Below are 23,435 nucleotides of genomic sequence, written 5' to 3' on the forward strand. Positions count from 1 at the left end.
ATGCACCACCACCTGTAACTTCACTCTAGATTGTACGAAACTGTCTGTGTCCTTGAACGCGTGGGCAACATGGCATTTCCTATCTAGTAACGCACATGAGTGCTAACTGTTGGGCAGTCCCAGTTCGACAACTCTGTTGTCTGAGTGCTTCTTCGGCTTTGAGCTATTTTTATTTCTTTTTGTTTTTTTAGTTTTGTTTTCAATTGTTTTCTTAATTTTTTATTTGTAATTCATGATGTATTCTAAAAAATGCATCATTTAAAAAAATACATGATGAACATTATATAAATACATTGACAAACATTTTTAGATACCTTCTGAACTTTTTTTCAATACATGTTGAAACTTTTTAGATATACATTAAACATTTTTAATGCATGACTAACATTTACTAAATACATGTTTTCGTGAAAATTCGTAATTTTATTTTAATATTTAATTTATATAAATATTTTTAGTAATATATTACGAATTATTTATTTATTTTTGAATAAAAAATCTAAGCTCCTTGGGCCGCGCCTGTGACCGGCCCAGTTAGCACTGCGTGGGCTCCCAGGCCACACGTTCTAGGGCTGGCCCATGAGCGTTACAACGTGGGCGACGATTCCATACCCACCAACGGTTTTCCACTCACCCACGGCGCCCGGCGACATGGCGGCCGTGCGCCTATCCCCACGCCTCCGCTCGATTCCCCTCCTGCTCCCCGGTCTCGACCCCGCGGCCGCCGTCCACCGCCGCTGCTCCTGCGGCAGCTCGGCCACCGCCGCCGCGCGCGCCATGTCCTCCTCGTCCTCCTCCGCGTCGTCGGCCCCCACCCCCTACACGACGCTCGTGGGCCGCGTCCGCTGCGAGCGCGAGATCAAGCGCAGCAAGTTCATCGCAGTCGCCGCATCCGTCCCCGACGAGCGCGCCGCCATGTCCTTCCTCAACGAGGTGCGCCTCCTCGTTCCCACCCGATTCCTTTTCCAGCGAGTTCTTGACCCCTAATCTCCAGTTGCAGCGGCTCATGTAGTCCTGATTGCAGATTGGAGCAATCTAGTTTGTTTTCTCTACCTGGTCATCAGAAAATGATGTGCAACCCAATCAAATGCTCTATCAAGAGAACTCATTAGTTTATCTAGTAAAATAATATGTTCTGCTCACCTGAACCATGTGTTAATTCAGTTATTATGCTCTACAAGGTTATCCTTGTCATGCTGATGCATTTCTGAATGTGTTCATTCACGATCTAGTGCTTCCAATGGTGTAATTTTTGTCTAAGATTTACAAGCATTGCGCCTGATATGTTGCTTGTTATGTGTGCGGGCTTAGCCTTGCGGTTGTATACAGTTATATACATCAGTGTATTTGCATTTGGACTGTACTAGCAAACTTGACTTGTCCATCCCGAAACCAGAACTTCCGTGTACTCTGTTGACTAGATCTACATGGTTTTGTGTTATAGGTCAAGGATCCTCGTGCCACCCATAATTGCTGGGCATACAAGGTTCGTGGTTTTATATAAAGCCTTCTACTGATATGCCGTCTCTATGATTGTTAATGGCGAGTTGTCTTTGCACTCTTGTGTATTTAGGTGGGAGAACAATTCCGTTATAACGATGACGGCGAACCTTCAAGCACGGCTGGAAAACCAATATACTCTGCCATCAGTTCATCGGGCATAGATATGGTCATGGTTGTTGTAATAAGGTAGCCATTTGTCAAGTAATGCCCCTTCATTTTCATGATTTTTTATCATGACTAATAATTTTACCAGTTTGTTGGTATTTAACTTTGTATAAGTTAAGTGAGCTATAGAAATGAAATTGTAGATAAGTGATGGTAACATATATGTCACTACATCTTTTTATGAGACACATGGTTCATGTGATTACCTCTTTATGCTAATTTCCTCCTTTAAACATTGCTAAAGATATTTTGGAGGCATAAAACTGGGAACCGGCGGGCTGGTGAGAGCTTATGGTGGGGTTGCTGCTGAGTGCCTTAAAGATGCTCCTACTTGTCTTGTGAAGCCCAAGGTGGTCAAGCTCAAATATGTTCCATCTGCTCTTGCCTGATTCATGCAAGAATGTGAAGCTGGAAGTGTGTATAATTCTGACTTGGTGGGTATTTTCATTTCAGGCTCGTGTGGGCATGGAAGTACCATTTGATCTCTTGGGCACGGTCTATAATCAGGTATAGTAAGCATATACACAAAAAATATTGTACTGGAGACACCTCAGACACCAACACTTATTTTCAGACAATTAATTAAAGCATAAATACAGAGTTGCTATTATAAACATTTGTGGGATATATCATATTTATGGTGTGTCTGCTCAATAGAACCAATTGTGTTGAAAAACCTAAGCGCTATTTATCTAGTTTGAGTACTTGCATGCAGCAAAGTGAAATAAATCACAGTACATTGAGTTGTTCTGCTGTATGTTATGTTGAGTTTAGAGCCTAATGTAACCAGTAAATTAATTCCAAGCAATACTTGTGTGTCTTCTGGAGGTTATTAATGTACTTCTAACATTTTTTTTTGGGTGAATGGCTACAATTTGCTGAAGCCTAAGTATGACCGCTGAATCTTTGAACAGCTGCAGCATTTCCATGCCGAAGATATTAAACAGGACTATGACACTGGCAAAGATGGTACAGTTGTTGTCATGTTCAAAGTAGAATATGAAAAAATTGAGAGTCTTGGAAGCGCAGTGAATTCAGCTTGCAGCAGGAAAATTGAATTATTACAATAAGCAGAGGGGACAAGATTGATTGTTCAGTTTCAATGCTTAACTGGCAGCTAGTATAGCTTCTGTTTGTTGAGTGTAAGTATTTGTACAATCTAATCGAGGTAAATGCACTGGTGGTACATGAAGTTGTTTAGGATGTGCAGTTTGGTGCCTGATGTTGCAAAATACGAAAAAATGGTGCGAAAACTTGTTTCTGCGAGCATGTACGGTTCAAAACACAGGTGACGCCGTATCCTGACTCGCGGGGCCCAGTGGCAGCGGTTGGAAGCGGTACGAAGTGGAAGTGAAGTGCTGGTGTGTGGCGTTTTTGCAGAAACACCCCTAACCTCATACCGATTCCCAGAAAAAAAACCTGAACCGGCATTTGGCCACTTGTTACCTGAATCATGAATCGTGCGCACCTGCAATCCCTAACCCTTGCAAAATCCCCAATCACACACTTCTGCCGACGGCGGCTTTGCGGCGACTATGGCCTGGTGCCTGAACAGGGCCGCGAAGCCCTTGAGAGAAGAGGATGGAGGAGGTGGGCGGCGTCGGCGTCGGCTAGCGCAATGTGGAGGAGGTGCGGGACCTCTGCAGTCAGACCTCCCAAGCAGAGATGGCCGGCGCCGGCGAGCCATGGTACAAAATCTCGTCGGAGGTGTAGTACAACCCCCCAAAAAATCCCCGCTGGTGCTCGACCCCTTTATTTCTCTCACTCTCGTTGGTGCCCTGTAAATGAATGAGGAAGTATTCCCTTTTTAGGATGAAGAGCTCCCGGATTTTGATTTTGGGTGAGTGCAATATGAGGTCTGTTGCTGGATAATTGCATTTTGGGGTTGTCAATATGAGGTCTGTTGCTGCTCACTGGTCATTTCTTGTTGTTGCTTAACTAGTTCATAGTGAAATGTTTTTGCCCATGAGATTTTGCAAAGGATTTCAGGGTTCGCTAGTATGTGGAGTGGGTGGACAAACCATGGGAATTTATTGGTGAGGCAGCTAGCAAGAATTTGATCCTGGAGAATTTAATCAAGGAGAAGGAGGCCAAGAAGGTTGATGAGAAGGAGAGGCACGGACTGGAGAAGAAGCTAGTAAGTAGGATGTACAAGGAGAGGCTGAACTATAGAGATAGGATGTTATTGTCTGCTGTTGGCATGTTTGCACTTCTGTTTGAAGTAGCAAAGAAGTAATTTTGCCACCTATTTATTTGCAATGTAATGGATGGACATGGTAACGAATGAAATCTTTCGGAGAATGTTAAGTGTTTAGTCTTTTTCTTGAATGAGAATGAAGCTTGAATAATTTGTTGTTGACCGTTTGTCTCATATTACAGAGTAACAAAGCATAGATAAGCACTTCCTTGGGAGAAACTAAACAGTTACAAGAACACTACAAAGAACCTTACTTTTTTGGGAGAAATTGAACAGGTACATAGAACAGTATTATTTTGGGACAAATTAAACAGGTACAAAGAACAATATTTTTTTGGTGAGAAATTAAACAGGTACATAACAGTACGATTATTTTTATGTTGGTAGAACAACATACAGTGCACTCTGCTTATTTCGAGAAGCACATACAGAAGTAAATAACATGTACAAGCAGGTTATATCCATTTTGCAAAGGAATGCTACATCAGAGATGAATTTAGTGCATCATACATGGCAACAATAGTGCATTAACAAAATGAAAAGGTTCAACAACACAAAAGGGAAGATTCAGTACACAGTATTCAGTACATAGGTAGTTCATTCATGAACTTAGTGCATCACTTAAAATGCTTCAGGTGTTGTTCATCTACTTGAACTACAATGAGAGGAAATCATTCCAATCATCATCTGGAGGTGCATTCTGTGTGAACACAGCCTCTTCCTCTGCTTGGACATAATTTTGTGCTCGTGAAGTTTCTGTTCCGACAACATTTGTTGCTCCTCTTGTAGCACCTCCCCTTGCAACACCTCCTCTTGTAGCAGTTGCTTTTGCTCCTCTTGTAGCACCTCCTCTTGCTCCCCTCCCAGGCCTTCCTCTTGGTCCTCTCCCAGCCCCTCCTCTTGTTCCTCTTCTTGCTGATTGCTGCCTGCCCCTGGACATAGCTGTAGTCACTCTGGCAGGTGGAAGATCAGCTCTTGCATTTGCAATGAAAGTGGACTCAGGTAGTGGACCAAAGTCCCTGGCAGGTGGATATGTGAACCTCTCCTAATAAATCAAATGATATGATTATAAGTAGAAAAAACTAAACAGTGGAAGAATCTTGAGTTCGAGTTTCAGTTGACATAACACCTGCTCTTGCATCATGAAAATCATTGACCCAGGAGTTTGAGTTGGATCCAAATCAGCATGCACTGTGTGTGGCATTATGTCCTGCATATGGTAAAGAACATATTATGAGGTGCACTTTTTAGGGGGAAAATCATAACGCTAATAGCTTAGAACATTACAGCAAGGATGGATGGATCATCATAATCTTCTTCTGCTGCTTGAGCAACTTCTTCATTTGGAATGTCATTCCTACTTGTAATGGCCTTTTTTGTTATGATCAGGTGCTCCACATATGGAACAGTGCATTGTGGATCCATGCTTTGTAAGCTTCAGCCCTCCATGCTTGTCCTTTTTCTCTTCTGGATCTTTCTTCCTATTTTTCTTGGGCCTCCCCATAACTTTAGTGTACAAAGGTGGATAGACAACAGTGCCATACATTTTTTCCCATCTAGCTTTGTCCCTTAATGGCATGATGTTATAAGCATAGGCCTTCCTATAACTCTCCACGGTATAGCACATATGAACCATGCTTTCTGGTTCAATTCTTTCATGTCTGAAACAAGCTATGGAATGATGGCAAGGGATGCCTGACAAGTCCCATTTTTTGCATTCACAGCTATTCATATTCAGATTCACCAAATAGATGTTGTTGAAGGATGTTACCTGGAAAACTCCTCTACCAGCTTCTTGAACCATGCAATGAGCGGCCCATTCAATGTATTTATCAAGCTTTTTCTGGATCTTTGGGCAGAGTCTCCCTGTCCACTTATCTGATTCTTTTTGTTTGCCAACAATTCTGTGAGATAACTTGTCATGAATGTTCTTCAACATTGACACCATTGGTAGTTCTCTTGCCTCCAGTATATAACTATAAATTAATAAAGAATGTCATGACATGGTTTTAAAGGAATTACTATATGGCTACAAATGGACTATCATGGCATTGTTTTCAACTAATAATTGACTGCAATACATAATTAGATATGTATGGATTGGAAGCTAACCTGTTGAAAACTTCTGACATGTTGTTTAAGAGTATATCACACTTCGGGAATGTGTTAAAAAATGCTTTAATCCATGTTCTAGGCTCCAATCCCTCAACCCATACGTAAGCCTCCTCACTGTCAACCCTTAACTTGTCCATGTTTTTCTTGTATTCAATATCATGTGTTGATCTCGCAATTGCCCAAAGATCATTCTTCAACTGCTCACCCTTATGCAATTTGTGGAAATTTTGGTATATGTGCCTAACACAAAAACTGTGATCGGCATCTGGGAAAATCTTTTGCACTGCAGCTATTAGACCCTGAGAAAAATAAGAGTACAGTAAGAACTATGCAAGTTTAAATTAATTGATGAGGACTGAAATTAAAATAAACACCTACTAACCTTCTGCTTATCACTCATTATAGTGTAGGGGGAAGTGTTGCATATATTGAGATCATCCTTGAGTGATGCTAAGAACCACTCCCAGCTGCTGGTACACTCCACCTCACACAAGCCAAAAGCTATTGGAAATATACAGTCATTGGGGTCAATAGCCACAGCTGTAAGCAGATTCCCTTTGTACCTAGTCTTAATGTGACAACCATCGAGAAATATTATGGGCCTACAACCAACAAGAAACCCTCTCTTACAAGCATCTATTGACCAGTACAAAGTTGAGAAATGATCCCGTGGCATTTTAGTTTTCTCATCTATCACTTCCTTTGTGCAAAGGAAAAACTTGCTGCCTGGGTTAGTTCTTCTAAGCTCCTGCCCATAATCCCACAACCATTTGAACTGGTCATCATCTTCACCTCTAATCTCCTTAACTGCTGCTCTCCTTGCTCTTCCCAATTTGAATCTGGTTGGAATCATGTTGTATTCAACCTGGACTTTGTCTTGGAATTTCTTCAAGGACATTTTCTCATTATCTCTAAACTCTTCTCTGAACTTTCTTGTAAGAAAAGGTGCAGTCAACACTTTGAGATCCCAAGCTTTAGTGCAGGTGTGTTTACCTTCAAAATTCTTGATTACAATGCTACTTGTCCTATTGTCCTTACCTGCCTTCATGTACCAAGAACACCCTTCTTTGCATACAGCAACTAATGTAGTTGCTGTATTTCTTGTCTTCCTTATTACCACTCTGTTTCTAACACTATAAGAACTGATAGCAAGTCTAAGCTCCTTCATGTCTCCAAAAACCATGCCAAGCCTGAAAGTTGGTGCATTCAAGTCAGTCTCTGGGTTAAATGCTCTAAAATTGTACTTCAGTTTCTCCCTTTCTTCTTTGCTCAGATCCAAGTGACTATCATCTACTGCATCTTCAGGAAGTTCTGCTTCAATGTCAGGTATGAACTCACTTTCTCTATGATCATCAACTTCTTTGTCCACATTCTTGTCAAACAAATCATCATCACCATCTTCTGCATCAAAATCACTATCATAGAACTCCTCATCCGTTTCTTCATCACAATTATCCTCTTGTCCCTCTGCCTCTCTACTCTCTCCTCCTTCCATTTCTTCAACAACATGACCAACACCTGAACTGGATCCTTCACCAAAGTACATGGACCTCCTAACTCTCTTCTCTCTCTTCTGTTTTGGACTATTAGGATTTTCTGAAGACCATGCAGTTTCTTTTCCCTTGCTAACTTTTGATGGGGTTATAATTCTAGGCAGCTCAGTAGCTCCATCTAGCAGCACATCATCTGTGGTCAGAGTTTGCAAAGTATCACCATGGTCAATAATCAATAGAAAATTTTTGTGCTCAATTGTTGCTGAAATCATTAACAAGATATCTGCATCACACTTAATCTCTTTCAGTCCATCGGCTACTGACTTTCCAGGATGGCACCAATAGACATCATGCTTGTCCACGGATCTGTCATAACCTGTTGGGCTGTATATGTGTGAATCTGGCCCACATGGCCCATGTAAACCAGTATATGTATTGTACAGACTAGAGAGGAAGAGAGTTATCCAGAAATTTCCCAAACCCACCACACTTCATGGTGTCAGAGCACAGGCGGGAGGCGATGCTGGGTTCTGTAGGTCGCCGGCGGTGAATCGGCAGCGTGGGGCGGAGCTCCGGGCACCCAGGATGGTTGTTGGCGCGCGTGTGCTGCGCGGGGCACTGGAGGCGGGACCGGCGGTGGTAGAGGCGCGCCTGGAGAGGGCCGGCGGGCGCGGCTGCGTGCGAGCGCACGGGCTGCCTGCGGAGCGCCTGGAGGGGATTGGAGGCTACAGGCGGCACTGCTCTCTCCCGTGAAGAGGTGCGCGCGCACGAAGTGCTCCTGGTGCCGCGGGTGCTACTGTGTGTGGCAGAGGGCAGAGGAAGGAGGCGGCTGCGCCAGGGGAGAGGCCAAGTACTGGCTGGTTTGCTGCTTGTGCGGCTGGCTTGCTGCTGCTGGAGAAAGACTGAGAACAGTCTGCAGTTGCTGCTGCTTGCTGTTGGTGCGGCAGAGGGTGCTCTTTGCACTGCTGCTGCTTGTGGCTGCTGTGTGCTGGAACTGCTGTTGTTTGCAGAGGAGAAGGAGGAAGATGCTGTTGTTGCTGCTTGCAAGTGCTGCTGCTAACTCTGTTGCTGCTGGTGGTGTACTACAGTGGAGTTAGCAGAGAAGAGGAGGTAAGAGCTCCTGGATTGATTTGGTGCTGCTGTGTGAGGGGCTGCTAGATAGCGTACTGAGGAAGAAGGAAAGTTCTTGCCTGCTGTGATTGAGGCAAGACATGGGAGAAAATTAGGGACTCGAGAAGGCAATTGAAAAATTGGCTGAGCTCCTAACAGCCAAGGTAGGAGCTGCAGCATCTCTAAATAATGCAATTGTTCCTCACATTGAGCCAATTCAGAAAATTGACTTGATGCCAAATGAAATTAAGCTGGAAGGTGTTAAGAATTATTTGAGCTGGTCAAGAAGGGCGCTACTCATCTTGAGGACTAAAGGGCTTGAGGGCTTTGTCAGTGGTGAGGCAGAGGAGCCAGGAGACAAGAAAACTTCAGAATGGAGGACATGGAGCAGTACCAACTCTTTGATAGTGGCATGGTTGTTGAACTCCTTGTCTCCAACCATTGCTGCAACTGTTGAGACTATCTCAACTGCTACTGAGGTATGGAAAACCCTCTCAAAATTGTACTCAGGTGAAGGGAATGTGATGTTAATAGCTGAAACAGAGGAGAGAGTTGGTGAACTCAGACAAGGGGAAAATTCTGTGATGGAGTATGTTGCTGAACTGCAGTGTTTGTGGGCTGATTTAGATCACTATGATCCTCTGGATTTGCCACATGCAGATTGCATAGCAGCTGCTAGAAAATGGATTGAACGCAGACGAGTGATGCAGTTTCTCAAAGGATTGAACTCTGAATTTGAGGCGAGACGTGCTACTTTATTTCATCAACCTACTCTACCTGCCTTAGAGGATGCCATAGCAGCAATGGCACAGGAGGAGGTCCGATTAAAGTTGATGAAGAACAATACAACGACTCCATCTCATCCAGCCTTCATAGCAACCGACTATAAAAGCAGAGAGTGCTTCAACTGCGGTGAGAAGGGTCATTTGATTCGTTCTTGCACGGCTCCACGTAGGAACATGCATGGAAGGGGGAGAGGATATAACCGAGGTGGATTAAGGGGAGGCCGAGGCCGGGGATACTCTGGTGGTCAAAGGGCAAATGTGGCAGTCTCAGAAGAAGGATCCTCACTCGCAACCCAAGAAGAATCAAAGAAAAGAACAGAAAGCACAGGTGATAAGGATCATGAGGATTTTAGTTACGGCAACTTTGCTCACTTTGTATCTACAGATGAAGGTAATTGTGCTCATGCATCTATTCTCTCACAAAGATCACATCCTGATTGGATATTAGATTCGGGGGCATCAAAGCATGTTGCCGGCACATCAATGGAATTTGAGTCATATATTCCATATCCACCCACATGTAAGGAGACTATCCAAACTGCTGATGGCACCTCACAACCCATTAAAGGCATTGGCACAATACAATGCACACCATCTATTAAACTTTCATCTGTTTTGCATGTTCCTGCCTTTCCAGTCAATCTTATGTCAATGAGTGCTTTGGTTGACGATGTGGATTGTCGAGTAATAGTTGACCGCTATTTATGTCTAATTCAGGAGAGGCAAACGGGGAAGAGGCTTGGGACTGGAACCAGGCGTAATGGGCTATGGTACATGGATCGCGAGGTGCCAAATAATGCGGTGTCTACGATGTTAGCAACAATGATGGGAGAAAAGGAAACAAAGGTAATGCTTCACCATTGTAGAATGGGACATATGTCTTTTGAGAAGATGAGTAAAGTCTTTCTCGATGTAATGTGTGGGGTGGATAAGAACAAGCTTGTGTGTGATGCATGTGAGTTTGCTAGACACACAAGGACATCTTATGTGAGTAAGGGTCTTAGGAGTATTTCCCCTTTTATGCTTGTTCACTCAGATGTGTGGACATGTCCTGTTATCTCTCTAAGTGGAATGAAGTACTTTGTTACATTCATTGATTGCTATACTCGTATGACATGGGTGTATCTTATGAAGCATAAGGATGAGGTTTTTAAATGCTTTCAGTATTTCTATGCTTATGTGAAAAATCAGTTCAATACACAGATACAGATGATCAGGACAGATAATGGGACAGAGTATGTGAATAAGGAGTTTGTCACATTCCTATCAAGTCAAGGTATATTGCACCAAACATCTTGTCCGGGTATACCACCTCAAAACGGAGTAACTGAGAGGAAGAATCGCCATATTTTGGAGGTTGCTCGGTCACTAATGTATACAATGAACGTGCCAAAGTTCTTGTGGAGTGAGGCTGTAATGACAGCTACATTCCTCATCAACCGGATGCCGTCAAGGGTGATTGGAATGAAGTCGCCATGTGAGATGTTACTAGGTGAGAACAAATTCTTAGTTCCTCCTAAGGTATTTGGATGCACCTGCTTTGTCCGGGATCATAGACCCTCAGTGGGAAAATTGGATCCACGAGCAGTAAAGTGCATCTTCATAGGTTACCCATCTGGTCAGAAGGGATACAAGTGTTGGAGTCCCAGCGAGCGGAGAACATTTGTGAGCATGGATGTGACATTCAGGGAGTCTGAACCGTTTTATGGAGAAAAAACGGATCTCAGCTCGTTATTTGACTTCGACTCTCCTAGCATGAGTGGTGCTAGTCGAGAGGGCGGGAGTGAACCACCAAGGACAAAGGAAGATGAACCACCAAGAGTTGTGGTTAGTTCAATTCCATGTCATGCAAGGGAAGAGAGATGGAGAAAGCCAAATGAGGAAGAAAATCTAAGGGTGTATACCAGGAGGCAACCTATGACTGAAGAGAAATGGAGAAAGCCAAATGAGGAAGAAAATTTAAGGGTCTATACCAGGAGGCAACTACAAGATGAGCAGCAACAACAACAATCTCCAATAGCAAGTGACACACATGTGCAGGGGGAGCAACAGGCTCCAACAAGTGTTAAAATTGTTGAATTGTCTGATGGTGAGACATGTGCCACTCCAACTCCATCTAATGTAAACGATTCAATGAACTTGCCTATTGCCTGGAGGAAAGGAACCCGAGTTGGAGCTGGAAAACCTCCAGAGAGGTATGGTTTTGAGCATGAATAGCTAATTACGTATCATATACATCTCTGTCTCCGAGATACAAAGCATTCATTGCATCATTGCAATCTGTGGTGACTCCAAGAGATTGGAAAATGGCAAAGCAGGATCCAAAGTGGTACGAGGCAATGTTGGAGGAAATGAGAGCACTTGAAAAGAACAAGACATGGGATATTGTACCTCTTCCAGCAGGAAAAAGACCGGTTAGCTGTAAATGGGTGTATACTGTGAAGCAGACTCCTGAAGGAAGGGTAGAAAGATACAAGGCAAGGTTAGTGGCTAGGGGCTATAGTCAGACATACGGGATTGATTATGATGAGACTTTTGCACCTGTCGCAAAGATGGGCACAGTGAGAACCTTAATTTCTTGTGCCACTAACTTTGGTTGGGCTTTGCATCAGTTAGGTGTAAAGAATGCATTCCTGCATGGTGATTTACATGAGGAAGTTTACATGGAGATTCCACCTGGTTTCTCAAAGCCCGAGACATCAAGAAAGGTATGCAAGTTAAGGAAGTCTTTGTATGGCCTCAAACAGTCTCCACGAGCATGGTTTGATAGATTCAGACGTGCTGTGTGCAATATGGGATATAAACAGTGCAATGGGGATCATACAGTATTCTACCGGCACTCAAATTGTCAGATTACAATCCTTGCGGTGTATGTGGATGATATTATAATCACCGGAGATGATGATGTGGAAATATCACGACTGAAGAAGAGCCTGAGCAAGGAGTTTGAGGTAAAGGATTTAGGCCAACTGAAGTACTTTCTTGGTATAGAAATTGCTAGATCCCCTAAAGGAATTGTTCTCTCACAACGAAAGTATGCTCTCGACTTGCTTAGTGATACAGGCATGCTTGGGTGTAGGCCTGCTTCAACACCTATTGACCAGAATCATAAGTTATGTGCTGAATCTGGGGAACCAGTGGATAAGGAGAAGTACCAGAGACTTGTTGGAAGGCTCATCTACCTATGTCATACACGACCCGATATCTCATATGCAGTGAGTGTGGTGAGCAGATACATGCATGATCCTAGGAGTGGACACTTAGAGGCTGTCTATCAAATCCTCCGATATCTGAAGGGTAATCCAGGAAGGGGGCTATGGTTTAAGAAGAATGGGCATCTTAATATAGATGGATACTGTGATGCAGACTGGGGAAGTTGTTTGGATGACAGAAGATCAACTTCTGGTTATTGTGTGTTTGTTGGGGGAAACTTGGTGTCATGGCGAAGTAAGAAGCAGCCAGTGGTGTCCAAATCAACAGCTGAAGCTGAATATAGAGCTATTTCACAAGGCTTGAGTGAGATGTTATGGGTAAGAAATCTTCTCTCTGAGTTGAAGGTAATAAGGAAGGATCCCCTAAGGTTATGGTGTGATAATAAATCAGCTATCAGCATTGCTAATAATCCAGTTCAGCATGACAGAACCAAGCATGTCGAGATAGACCGCTTCTTCATCAAGGAGAAGTTAGATGATGGCATAATCAGGATAAGTTATGTGAGCTCTAGAGAACAAGTGGCTGATTGTTTAACTAAGGGTTTAAGTGTCAAGGAGTGTAATTCTGCGTGTGACAAGATGGGAATGATAGATATCTATCACCCATCTTGAGGGGGAGTGTTGGGCTGTATATGTGTGAATCTGGCCCACATGGCCCATGTAAACCAGTATATGTATTGTATAGACTAGAGAGGAAGAGAGTTATCCAGAAATTTCCCAAACCCACCACACTTCATAACCTAGTTGCTTGAGAAAATCATCAATCCACAATACTGACCAAGTGTCACTATCACAATTATCAAACCGGTCCACTTCATAGTCCATATAAGTCATGTTGCAGTCACTTCCAAAAAAATCCTCTGTGGCGTATTTCGACAGTGAAAAGGCCATCAAAAGATCCTGCAATCAAATATACATCTTGATTTGTCAAACCAATTAACACAACTCTATAATGCTACAAACTATTGAAACTGACAAAAATTAGTAAACTAATTATATTGTACTGTTAAGATAACTGAAAGTGTCCTCAAATAAAGTTAATTGTATATGGCAAAAATTTCAGTAAACTAATTATATTGTACAGTTACGATAACTGAAAGTGTCCTCAAATAAACTTAAATGTATATGGCAAAAAATTCAGTTAACTGAACTGAATCTGTCCACAAATTCAGATTACTATAAACTGTTAATAATTCAGTTAACTTATGTAGTAGAAGAAGGCTCGCTTGTAGTTTGCATGTCTCATTGTACTCCCAGGTGTGTAATAAATATGTAGCTGCTCCTGTGTTGTCATCGTCAGTCTTGTGGCTGGTGATTGCATCTAGCGAGTAGACTGACTACCTTACAATTACAGGTTAAAACTTCTCATGGGTTGTACCATAAATCAAATTAATTATATTGCTGAGTTAACACATTGTTGTACCATAAATAACTATGTACTAAATCTGTCCATAAATTCAGATAAGTGAGTCTGTACGTAAATTCAGATAACTGAATCTGTCCACAAATTCAGATAAGTCTGAACTGTTAAAAATTCAGTTAACTCATGCAAGCCATACATTCAGTTATGTGCAGAGGTAAATCAACATTAATTTGATGTATGAGTTAACACAGTGTTGCCCATTTCAACTAAATTTACATCTCCACGCTCTATTTGACCAGTACATATGTTCTTCCTGTCTGTCTTTAACAAAATCGGATGAAGGAACCACCTTTAAACCCCCTGTTAAACCCTGGAACAAATCTGCTCTTTTGCCCATCTAATCCTTCATGGATGAAAAGATACTCAAATCAAAGCACACACGAAACATACGTGTAAAATCAGATTACCACATCATGATCGTTATCCTTTTAGCCCTAACCTAAATAGGGTCAGAGAGGGGGCAGAGACGGCACATACGAGAAAGGAACTCACCATAGTGTGGTGCGTCCTCGCCGGGCAGCCGACGCCGAGGCTCGCCCGTCATCGCCGCCACCCACCGTGCTGGACTGTCGCCACGTTCGTCGCCGCCTCGAGTTGATCGGGAAGAGAAGGAAAGAAAGAAGGCGTACGAACAGGCGATCCCAGGACAAAATCGCAAAAAACGAAAAAACTGCCTTCTCCCGCCGTTTCGGCATTTTTTTCTGGGAATCGGTATGAGGTTAGGAGTGTTTCTGCAAAACCGCCACGCACCAGCCACTTTCCTACCGCTTCCAGCCGCTGCAGCTGGGCCCCGCGAGTCAGGGTACGGCGTCACCTCTGTTTTGAACCGTACGTGCTCGTAGAAACAACTTTTGGCATCACTTTTTCGTATTTTGCAACATCAGGCACCAAACTGCACATTCTAAGCAACTTCATGTACCACCAGTGCATTTACCTCAATCTAATCCAACCATGTTTGTTTTGGCTCAATGGCTTAATGGAAATTAGTTCACGTGGGCTCAAAGCAACCCGTTGACCTTTCCAAAAGATATGTCATATGTACTACCAAGCCTTTAATTCTGCTTTGTTTTTTATACTTGGCTCAGTGGCATGTAGGCACCAGAAGTATTTACTCTCTAGTCTCACTGTAATTTCAACTCCATACTGGAGTGCCTTTGATAAACCCTACATCCACCTCCAAAGAGGTGATTGTTCACTCCCATCATTATAGATATATTAGCTTCACATGATGTATCCTTTTTTAAGTTACAATCAATGGAACTTAGTGGTGCCCATTTTAAAATTTTGTTATTCTGTGTTAGTGCTGTCTTATGCTATGAAAATTTCTGATGATAATGTATCCATGTTTGTTATCACCGTTAACATCAAATTTGAATCTCTTGCTTCAATGTGTCAGTTTGATGGATAAATCCTCTCTTCCATCTATGGCGTAATGTTTTTTTTTCCTTGTTCTCACTGTTTGGAAGTCCAGGAGTATCTTGTTGCATGTCTGGTGTTTATTATTTCTCCTACGAGTCCGAGATAGCCACGGGATTTGTTCAGATACACTGAAGCTTACATCTAGCCAATACTTGTCATATAGCATGTCTTGGTAAATTAACATGCCGTGCCTGCTTCCTGCTGGTGTTTATTCAGTTAATGCCATGCTGTCTTTGTTTAATTTTGTTGAAAGACAAATGCTATCTTTCCTTTCTGTCAAACAAAAGATGAGCATGCTAGTATCATTCTTTTCTATCAAACAAGATAAGAGCATTTTAGATGTCATCATTCTTTTCTGTTGACAGTTGACACCATGCTACTCCCTCCGCTTCTAAATATAAGTATTTTTAGACATTCCACTATGGACTACATACGGATGTATATAGACATATTTTAGAGTGTAGATTCACTCATTTTGTTCCGTATGTAGTCATTTATTGGAATCTCTAAAAAGACTTATATTTAGGAACGGAGGGAGTATCATTCAAAAAAGGAATTCACTATTCTTATCCTTTGCAGTAACTTAAACAAACCAAGCAATGCTTTATTAACAAACAGGACAGTACAAAAACTTAACTGCGTTTACAATCAACACCAAACGCAAGCCAGTAATAAAACATCCAATAGAACAAAAACATTACAAACACACTGATAATATTATGTGTACGAATCAAACCCCTGACTAGCAGTCTCATGCTATGATGACCTTCATGGGCTGGTGGTTTCTGGAGGTGGGGACATGAATGGAATAGGTGGCATCTGGAACCCAGGAATGGTAGGCATAGTTGTTGGTATTGTGATCGGGATGGATGGAATAATAGTTGGAATTGAGGGCATTGGTGGCATGGTAACAGGCAAAGTAGGAATGGTCGGCATGGTGGTTGGGATCGCCGGAATCGGAAGAGATGGAACTGTGCCAGTGGCGGTTGGTGCCATGGCGACCTTCGGGATCGGAATGAACGGTATTGGTGGCATTGTGAGTTTCGGAACTGCGGGAATGGAAGGAATTGAAGGCAATGTGGTTGGAACTTCCGGCGTCGAAGGCTGAGCTGGTGTGGCCTCTGGTGCAGCTGCCGTGTCCAAAAGACGACGAGACGCCGCAGAGCTGCCATTGAAGGCTGTGAAGGCTAGGAGCAGCACAAGGAGATGGTGGACACCTGGAGCCATGGTAAGTGACTGTGTGTGCGCGCTAGGCAGGCCTTCTATGTTTATTTGCTCTGAAGATATCTGTGAATCTGAGATACTGGGGCTATTTGTACAAAGATGATATACTATGGCCACCACTGGTGGTTGATCTGAAGTCCTTGGTCTGGTTGTTCACCGCCCAATGTACTTTCGAGATGCAGATCAGGGAGTTTGGGAAGTTCTTCGCTTAGCAGCTTGGGTTGATGGACGGCGCAGTTCATAGTGGTTGGGATTTTTTTTTTTGTTCTGAACTTTTGATTACCAAGATTGTACACGTAGTGAGTTCATCGTGGGTGGGAATCTTTTTCTCTCGATGAAGGTGGCATGGCTACCAATTTCTTGTGCATGAATGAAACTGATAAACACGGTCAGGTTTCAGGTTTGGTCCTGCCAGAAAAAAAGCAGCTGGGCATCCGCCCTGCCACACTCCAAGCATCTCTGCAGCTTGGTCACTCTAGACCTCTATACTTTATTATAAATGCTGAAATGAGACAGTCTGCAGCATGAGACCAAAAAGACTACAAAACAGAAAAAGAGTGGGAATACCGAGCAAGAAACGTGGACTACTGAATATGGGTCAGATGCTCTCGATTAATAGTAAATTCAGGGAAATAACCAAAAATATATCAAAAGATTCTAAATTTTTGTGACATCCAGGATACTTGAGTTTTCTAAGAGCACGCAAGATTTTGTTTGCCAAAAAGGAAATTCAGGGAAAATAACAAAAAAAATGGATCTAAACAGTGGAATTTTTTAAAGTTTCTTTGAAAGCCATTTTTTCCGACGACCTCATTGAATGTCGTGACACCATAAGAATTTGCATGCACCTTGCGTACTCAACCATTATGACTGTAAAAAAATAGTGTTTTTGGATTTTTCTTCTATTCTTCTTAAGAATTTACTGTTCACACACGGAAATAGATGAGTTTGGGCTTAGAATAGCCGCTCTCATAAGACAACTTCATCTTATGCCATGCATGTCATTTAGAGATGCCTAAAATATATTATACAATGGATTATTTCTTATTATTATCTCTAAAGACCAATGTTTGAGTGCTCCTAAATTTGTGGGGTGACATGAATGGAATAGGCCATTCACATTGCAGCCGCCACACCCGCCCGTGCCTCCACAAACCTCTAAGCCCAACTCTCTCCGGCACTGGCGGCCTCTGTTTTGGACTTGTTCCCCGCGGGTGATGCCATGGCGGTCGCGGCATCCCCATCTCCTGCTTGTTTCCGCCTTGCCCTCACCGTGGAGGACGCGGCCTCCCCATCACAGGCTCGGGGCTTTAGTGCTCCTTGCTACCTTGTCCTTCTATGCAAAGGAAGAATGGACTGACGCTAAAACTCATTTTAGTTGCATGAAAAATAGCAAAAACGGGGGTTTTAGCATATAACTGAGTAAATTTCACACTTGATTGGTGCATCGAGCACAAGTTATTCTTTGGAGATTTCAATATGATTTAAGCAATTTTGATGGAAGTAGTAGATATGTGCCACGGGGCTATAGGCTAGGCCCGCAGAGTCATATGGGATATGGAGAGCGCTCATATGGATAAGAGGTCATTGCCGCTTTGCGCAAACATGAAGTGGCTATAATGCGGCTTCATTTTTTTTCCTGTTTTTTTTTGTTACACCAACTCTAAATTTCACACACTCAATCTGAGTGATTAAAACACTCATTTGAGATAACATTGCATTAGAAAGTGATTAAAAAGGGGGTAGCAAAATCACTTATTAACTTTTTTTACTAAACTAATGACTTTTTACAAGTTAAGAGAAGCATTAGTTGCTCTTCACCACGACGATGGTAATGCAGTACATGGGGCACATGCATATGTGGTGAGTCGACTTGTCCTCTATGCACGGTGATGTGATGGTCCGATGACCTTGTCTTCGTCTCATTCCTGCCTGTCACCGTTGAGTCTAGAGACGGATTTTTCAAGAGGGGGGAACACCCAAGAGGGCGCGATTCATCTAGATGAATGCCATCATGTTCATGTCAAATGTGCGCCGCCTGATGCGCTCCCTCTCCGCTGCCAGGTCCACATGTTTCTCTTCATATTGTAGCCAGATGGTGCGGTCGCTCTCCACCCGCACTGCCTTCTCGGTGCCGCTATGTTTGAAATTTTCACCGGGGCGACCGGCCGAGGCGTAGGCAGCGTAGCATTCATCCCATGCCTCCCTTATAGAGAGACAACGGGGAGGACATGGTACCCGAGATGAGCTACGCGGGCAAGTCCTCTCCTACTCATACGAGATCTGCACGTACCTGTGTTGTATATATCAAACAATGGATGTGTCATGGGATTTCAATCCAGACACTCATCAAGGGCAAGTTACTTGTGCGCGGCCTCCAGCACATAATGGACATCCTCCTCCTTGGCGATGAGGGAGGCTTCCTCCTCCCGCTTGCTCTTCGTCCAACATTCGCTCCTTCTCCGAGAGCAGCACCCAATCCGGCCGCAGGGGAAGAGGCATGGCGACAGGGCGGAAGAAAGTGGTTACGAACAGCGGGATTGAAGTGGAGGTTGTGAGCTATTCGGCCATGACGACGTCCTTTTAGTAGCCATTGACGGCGAGCGGCGGGTAAAAGTGACAGGCGTCAAAAAAGTATGGTGAAAAACGTGGCAAGAGTGGTCGTGGGCACATGGCACATGGCGGCTGCCATTAATTGGCAATGCTTCCCGATGCCATGGCCGTCTGGGTCATCGGCAAGAAGAGAAGATGGGCCGCCCGGAAGGCTGAGGAGGGAGACGAAACTTTCTTCCCGCGCAAGCGGTTGGTGAATGGAGCACGCTCCAAACCAACACCCCCTGTTGCTAAATATATGACGATCAGGGGCGAAATGACGGCTCCGCTAGAATGCTGTTTTTTTTTGACTTAAATCATCATATATTGAGTTAATGACAAACATTGGGGTGGTCTGCAAACCAGCAGGAACGATCGATTCTTGCTCAGACTGTTCTGAACTACCGATGGACAGAACACAGCACAACAGTGCACCACAACTGTTGTGTCTTTTCTTCTTTCGAAAATCCAAACTTGATGATAAAAACAAAACACAACAGTGCACCACACGAGCCAAGCTGCAAAACTCAACCACCGCCACAGTGTATACCTGACAGGTCTCCTAGTGCCGGTTGCAAGTACACGAACCGACCATGGCAGGCGAAACTACACGTACGTACGCATGCAGGTTGGCCTATAGCAGCACGAAACAGGCAGCCATGGCGCTGTCGTGTCGTGTACACGGCATTGTCCCCTCCGTTTTGCTGCCCTGGCGTTGCATGGGTGCTAGAGCCAGAGCTAGAGCTTGGCTAGCTGAGCTGGTGCACCGGCGAGAGGCGCGGCCGCTTGTACCCGTCCACGGCGGCCGCGGCGGCGAGGAGCTCCTCCCGGTTGAGCAGCACGGTGCGGAGCGCGGCGCGCAGGGTGGAGAGCGCCACCGCCCTGTCGTTGGCTGGTTCGGCTTGGAGGTAGACGTGGTCCAGCTCCAGGACGCTCCGGGTCCTCCCGCCGACGGTGGCGATCTCGGCGCGCGCTGCCGACGGAGCGGACGGCGCGGCCCAGGTCCGACATGAGCCCCGGGCGGTCGGCGCAGCACACCCACGCCCGGACGCGACGCCGCCACCGGGGGTCGTCGTCCGTTGATCCGCCATTGATGTAGTCGCCCTCCTCGACGCCCACCTCGTCTGTCTCCCCGGGAACGACGTCCACCACGCCCTCCGTCGCGTCGTTGGCCCTGCCCTGCAGCTCCCGCACGTGCCGCACCACCTCGCCCAGCAACGCCGCCTTGTCCATCTGCACGCACGTACGCGGCCAACCATGTCACCAAATGCGTCTGTCTGCGCCAATGCCAATAGAACTCGAGCCACAACTAGCCTCGTGCGTGCCCATGGCGGCACGTAGACGTAGGTACAGGTACGTACCCGGGAGGCCGAGGGGACGAGCGTGCGGAGCGTGGCGAGATGGGCGTTGATGCGCTGCCTCCGCTTGCGCTCCGCCTCGCTGTGGCTCCGGACCGTCGCCCCCTTCCCCGGCGTGGAGCACTCCCCGTCCGTCGCCATCGACCCTCACTCGTCGTATCGGGCTATCGGGAGCGCAACCGTTGTGTGGAGGCGTCGTGCTCTGCTGCTACCATGGGAGGGAGGGAGAGGGGGGTTTAAGAGGGAGGAGGCGGGAAACCCCAGGGGTCGGTGGCGTATGCTTCGATAGCAGCGCGGTGGATTCTCGATCGGGCCGGACGGACGCCGACACGCGGCCGCGCTTTCCCGTCACCCGTCGCCCTGCCGCAGGATCGTGGATGGCGTCAGCGCGCGCGGTCGATCGACGACGGCTGTTTTGGCGGCTGGCGCGGGGGGACACGGCAGGGACATGGCGTATGCATGGATCGCTGCGCGGTGGCAGCCTTTGCGATTGGAGATCTCATCATGCCCCTCCTCCTGCCTTTTTGACGGAGTGAGTTACTCGGCTTCCGAGCGTCGGCGCTGCGCCCGCCAACTTCATTAACTAGCAGCTCCATCTCCCCCTGCCGCCCACGGTTAATGTCTCCACAGTGCCTCTTCTTCCATGGCGTGGCAGCAAGCGAATCAATGAAGTTCAGAGTTCTCCACTGTGCTAGTAAATCTGGGGTCAAGTCGTGGAGACAGGCGTCGCAGAGAGGACCGGCGAAAGAGAGTGGCTTTTGTCCATGTTGAACGGTGTGGTGCTGCTAAAAGGGCGCGCTGTATACTCCCGAACAGTGGTCAAAATTCCTCGAGCTTTTCCGTGCAGTAAAAAACGCTGGAATGCTGGATGGAGCGGAGCCGTGGCTTTTCTCGCACTCCACCGATGAACCAAGACGAAGGAGGGACAGGGCGCCGGGATCTGTGTGGCGTGTCCCCTCGCGACGCGGCAGCCGGGGGGCAGACAAGGGAAAGAAAGTTGAGAGCAAAGAGAGTGGCCGGGACATGTCATTCGTACGTACTCTTTGCTCTCGAGAGGGTAAACATTGTCCCTAAAAAAAGAGAGCCGGGGGCAAACAAGCATGACGTAGAATTTTACCTTTTCGAGAGGGTAAACATTGTCCCTTTTGTCTCTTGTTACCATTGTTCCTAGGCTCATAGCTCGAGACCCCCTACCCAAGATCCGTCGTTTTAACACCGATATTGGTGGCCCATGTAGGTCTCGATGTGCAGTCGCTCCGAAACAATAAAGGTATTGGTTAACGATCAAACCCAAGACGACACTTTCCTTGCGCCAAACCCTCAAGTCATCAGATCAACCAAAGATGAAAACCATATAGGATCGCCCTCCTCACTTTTAGAGCTGAGGAGTAACGATCCTGAACCTATAGCTGAGGCTCACACTGTTTCTCTCAGCTCGACCGAGGATCTCCACGCGCGTACAAACCAAGAACCGACATGCCACTTGATGGAGGATGGCGGACACGACCAACAGGAAAGAGCTTGGAGCTCGGACTTGAAAGCAGGTTCAGCTGATTCAGCTTTGGCGCAGCGACCGCGAGAAGAACATCTCGGAGTGTCAAGCTCACAACAGATCAGGGTCAAATTTTTTATCCCAATCACCCTCACATCGAGTACCACCCGATGTCTTGGACCTAATCTACGTTAAACAACAACCTTGAGAGATGGTTCGGCAATTCTGGATGAGATTTCGTCAAGAACAAAATTCCGGATTGCTGTGACTTGGAAGTCTTGGCAGCTTTTCGGCATAATTGCCAAGGTGCGGGTATCTTGGGCATCCTCTCTCGCTGACGAGCCCAAACGTTTTTTGAACTAGTGGACTTGGTATCAAGATTTTGCATCATGGAGGACACCTGGTTGGCTCAAAAAGAACAGAGGGATTCAATTCGTGTCAAAGCAGCAAACCGAGATAGGCATACACAACCTAACGAGCGCTTTCGAGACTCTAAGGTAGAAGAGCCATCACGAAAAAGACATAAGCCTGTAACGGGAACCAAAACTACCCTTGACTCACTCCTGCACCAACCATGCCCAATCCACTCCGTCCTGTTGAACACAAACCCAACTCATAGCCTTCGAGCTTGCTGGGTGGTTAAACATGTGGCAAAGGGAGGGGAAGACCTCCTGGACAACGCTGAATCATGTAACAAGCATTTGGCATCATCATCTGACGACTACGAGATCTTAATGATCTACGAAACTCATCCTTCAAGGAATCAATGAAAACGAGCCCAACGGGAAAGAGCTTGGAGCTCGGACCTGAAAGCAGGTTCAGCCGATTCAGCTTTGGCGCAGCGACCACGAAAAGAACATCTCGGAGCGTCAAGCTCACAACAGATCGGGGTCAATTTTTTTTATCCCAACCACCCCCACATCGAGTACTACCCGAGTAATTCAGGGCCACCTGATGTCTCGGACCTAATCTACGTTAAACAACAACCTCGCGAGATGGTTTGGCAATTTTGGATGAGATTCTTGTTCGTCAAGAACAAAATTCTAGATTGTTGTGACTTGGAAGTCTTAGCAGCTTTTCGGCATAATTGCCAAGATGCGGGCATCTTGGACGCCCTCTCTCGCCAACGAGTTCAAATGTTTTGCGAAGTAGAGGACTTGGTATCAAGATTCTACATCATGGAGGACACTTGGTTGTCTTAAAAAGAACAGATGGATTCAATTTGTGTTGAAGCAGCAAACCGAGATAGGCATACACAACCTAACGAGTGCCTTTAACGCTCTAAGGTAGAAGAGTCATCATGAAAAAGAAAGAATCCTGTAATAGGAACCAAAACTGCCCTTGACT

General features: G+C 45.3%; 4 protein-coding genes and 1 pseudogene across 4 annotated transcripts; 2 read left to right on the forward strand and 3 right to left on the reverse strand.

Annotated features, from left to right (window-relative positions):
* Positions 1 to 635: 635 nt before the first annotated feature.
* On the forward strand, positions 636 to 2,902 carry LOC119356546 (IMPACT family member in pol 5'region-like). Its single transcript, XM_037623513.1, has 6 exons — positions 636 to 933; positions 1,445 to 1,486; positions 1,574 to 1,689; positions 1,913 to 2,018; positions 2,122 to 2,175; positions 2,583 to 2,902. Exons 1-6 carry the CDS (start codon positions 652 to 654, stop codon positions 2,736 to 2,738), a joined length of 756 nt encoding a protein of 251 aa, XP_037479410.1. The 5' UTR covers positions 636 to 651; the 3' UTR covers positions 2,739 to 2,902.
* A 1,871-nt stretch (positions 2,903 to 4,773) lies between these two features.
* LOC119358185 lies at positions 4,774 to 8,686 on the reverse strand. Its single transcript, XM_037624853.1, has 8 exons — positions 8,664 to 8,686; positions 8,328 to 8,555; positions 7,959 to 8,170; positions 6,363 to 7,873; positions 5,978 to 6,279; positions 5,153 to 5,841; positions 4,995 to 5,075; positions 4,774 to 4,910 (listed from the first exon to the last, which is right to left on the reverse strand). The coding sequence occupies exons 1-6, from the start codon at positions 8,684 to 8,686 to the stop codon at positions 5,223 to 5,225; spliced, it is 2,895 nt and encodes a 964-aa protein (XP_037480750.1). The 3' UTR covers positions 4,774 to 4,910; positions 4,995 to 5,075; positions 5,153 to 5,222.
* Positions 8,255 to 10,268, forward strand: LOC119352034. The gene is made up of 2 exons (XM_037618783.1): positions 8,255 to 9,759; positions 10,086 to 10,268. Exons 1-2 carry the CDS (start codon positions 8,817 to 8,819, stop codon positions 10,127 to 10,129), a joined length of 987 nt encoding a protein of 328 aa, XP_037474680.1. The 5' UTR covers positions 8,255 to 8,816; the 3' UTR covers positions 10,130 to 10,268.
* Positions 10,269 to 16,006: 5,738 nt separating this feature from the next.
* Positions 16,007 to 16,689, reverse strand: LOC119352035 (36.4 kDa proline-rich protein-like). Its single transcript, XM_037618784.1, has one exon. The coding sequence runs from the start codon at positions 16,647 to 16,649 to the stop codon at positions 16,191 to 16,193; it is 459 nt and encodes a 152-aa protein (XP_037474681.1). The 5' UTR covers positions 16,650 to 16,689; the 3' UTR covers positions 16,007 to 16,190.
* A 3,298-nt stretch (positions 16,690 to 19,987) lies between these two features.
* Positions 19,988 to 20,790, reverse strand: LOC119358186 (annotated as a pseudogene).
* Positions 20,791 to 23,435: the final 2,645 nt, after the last annotated feature.

This window comes from Triticum dicoccoides, chromosome 2A (genome assembly GCF_002162155.2).
Source record: "Triticum dicoccoides isolate Atlit2015 ecotype Zavitan chromosome 2A, WEW_v2.0, whole genome shotgun sequence".
Classification (NCBI taxonomy): domain Eukaryota; kingdom Viridiplantae; phylum Streptophyta; class Magnoliopsida; order Poales; family Poaceae; genus Triticum; species Triticum dicoccoides.

Excerpts from the sequence above, each read along its gene's own strand:
- LOC119356546 (XM_037623513.1), top strand. The coding sequence starts at position 652 with ATGGCGGCCGTGCGCCTATCCCCACGCCTCCGCTCGATTCCCCTCCTG. Across the intron at positions 934-1,444 it reads CCATGTCCTTCCTCAACGAG|GTCAAGGATCCTCGTGCCAC; the intron begins GTGCGCCTCCTC and ends TTTGTGTTATAG. Across the intron at positions 1,487-1,573 it reads ATAATTGCTGGGCATACAAG|GTGGGAGAACAATTCCGTTA; the intron begins GTTCGTGGTTTT and ends TTGTGTATTTAG.
- LOC119358185 (XM_037624853.1), bottom strand. The coding sequence starts at position 8,686 with ATGTCTTGCCTCAATCACAGCAG. Across the intron at positions 8,171-8,327 it reads CACAAGCAGCAAACCAGCCA|GCAGCCCGTGCGCTCGCACG; the intron begins GTACTTGGCCTC and ends GGCGCTCCGCAG. Across the intron at positions 7,874-7,958 it reads CTCTGACACCATGAAGTGTG|ATTCACACATATACAGCCCA; the intron begins GTGGGTTTGGGA and ends CATGTGGGCCAG.
- LOC119352034 (XM_037618783.1), top strand. The coding sequence starts at position 8,817 with ATGCCAAATGAAATTAAGCTGGAAGGTGTTAAGAATTATTTGAGCTGG. Across the intron at positions 9,760-10,085 it reads CTTTGTATCTACAGATGAAG|GAGAGGCAAACGGGGAAGAG; the intron begins GTAATTGTGCTC and ends TGTCTAATTCAG.
- LOC119352035 (XM_037618784.1), bottom strand. The coding sequence starts at position 16,649 with ATGGCTCCAGGTGTCCACCATCTCCTTGTGCTGCTCCTAGCCTTCACA.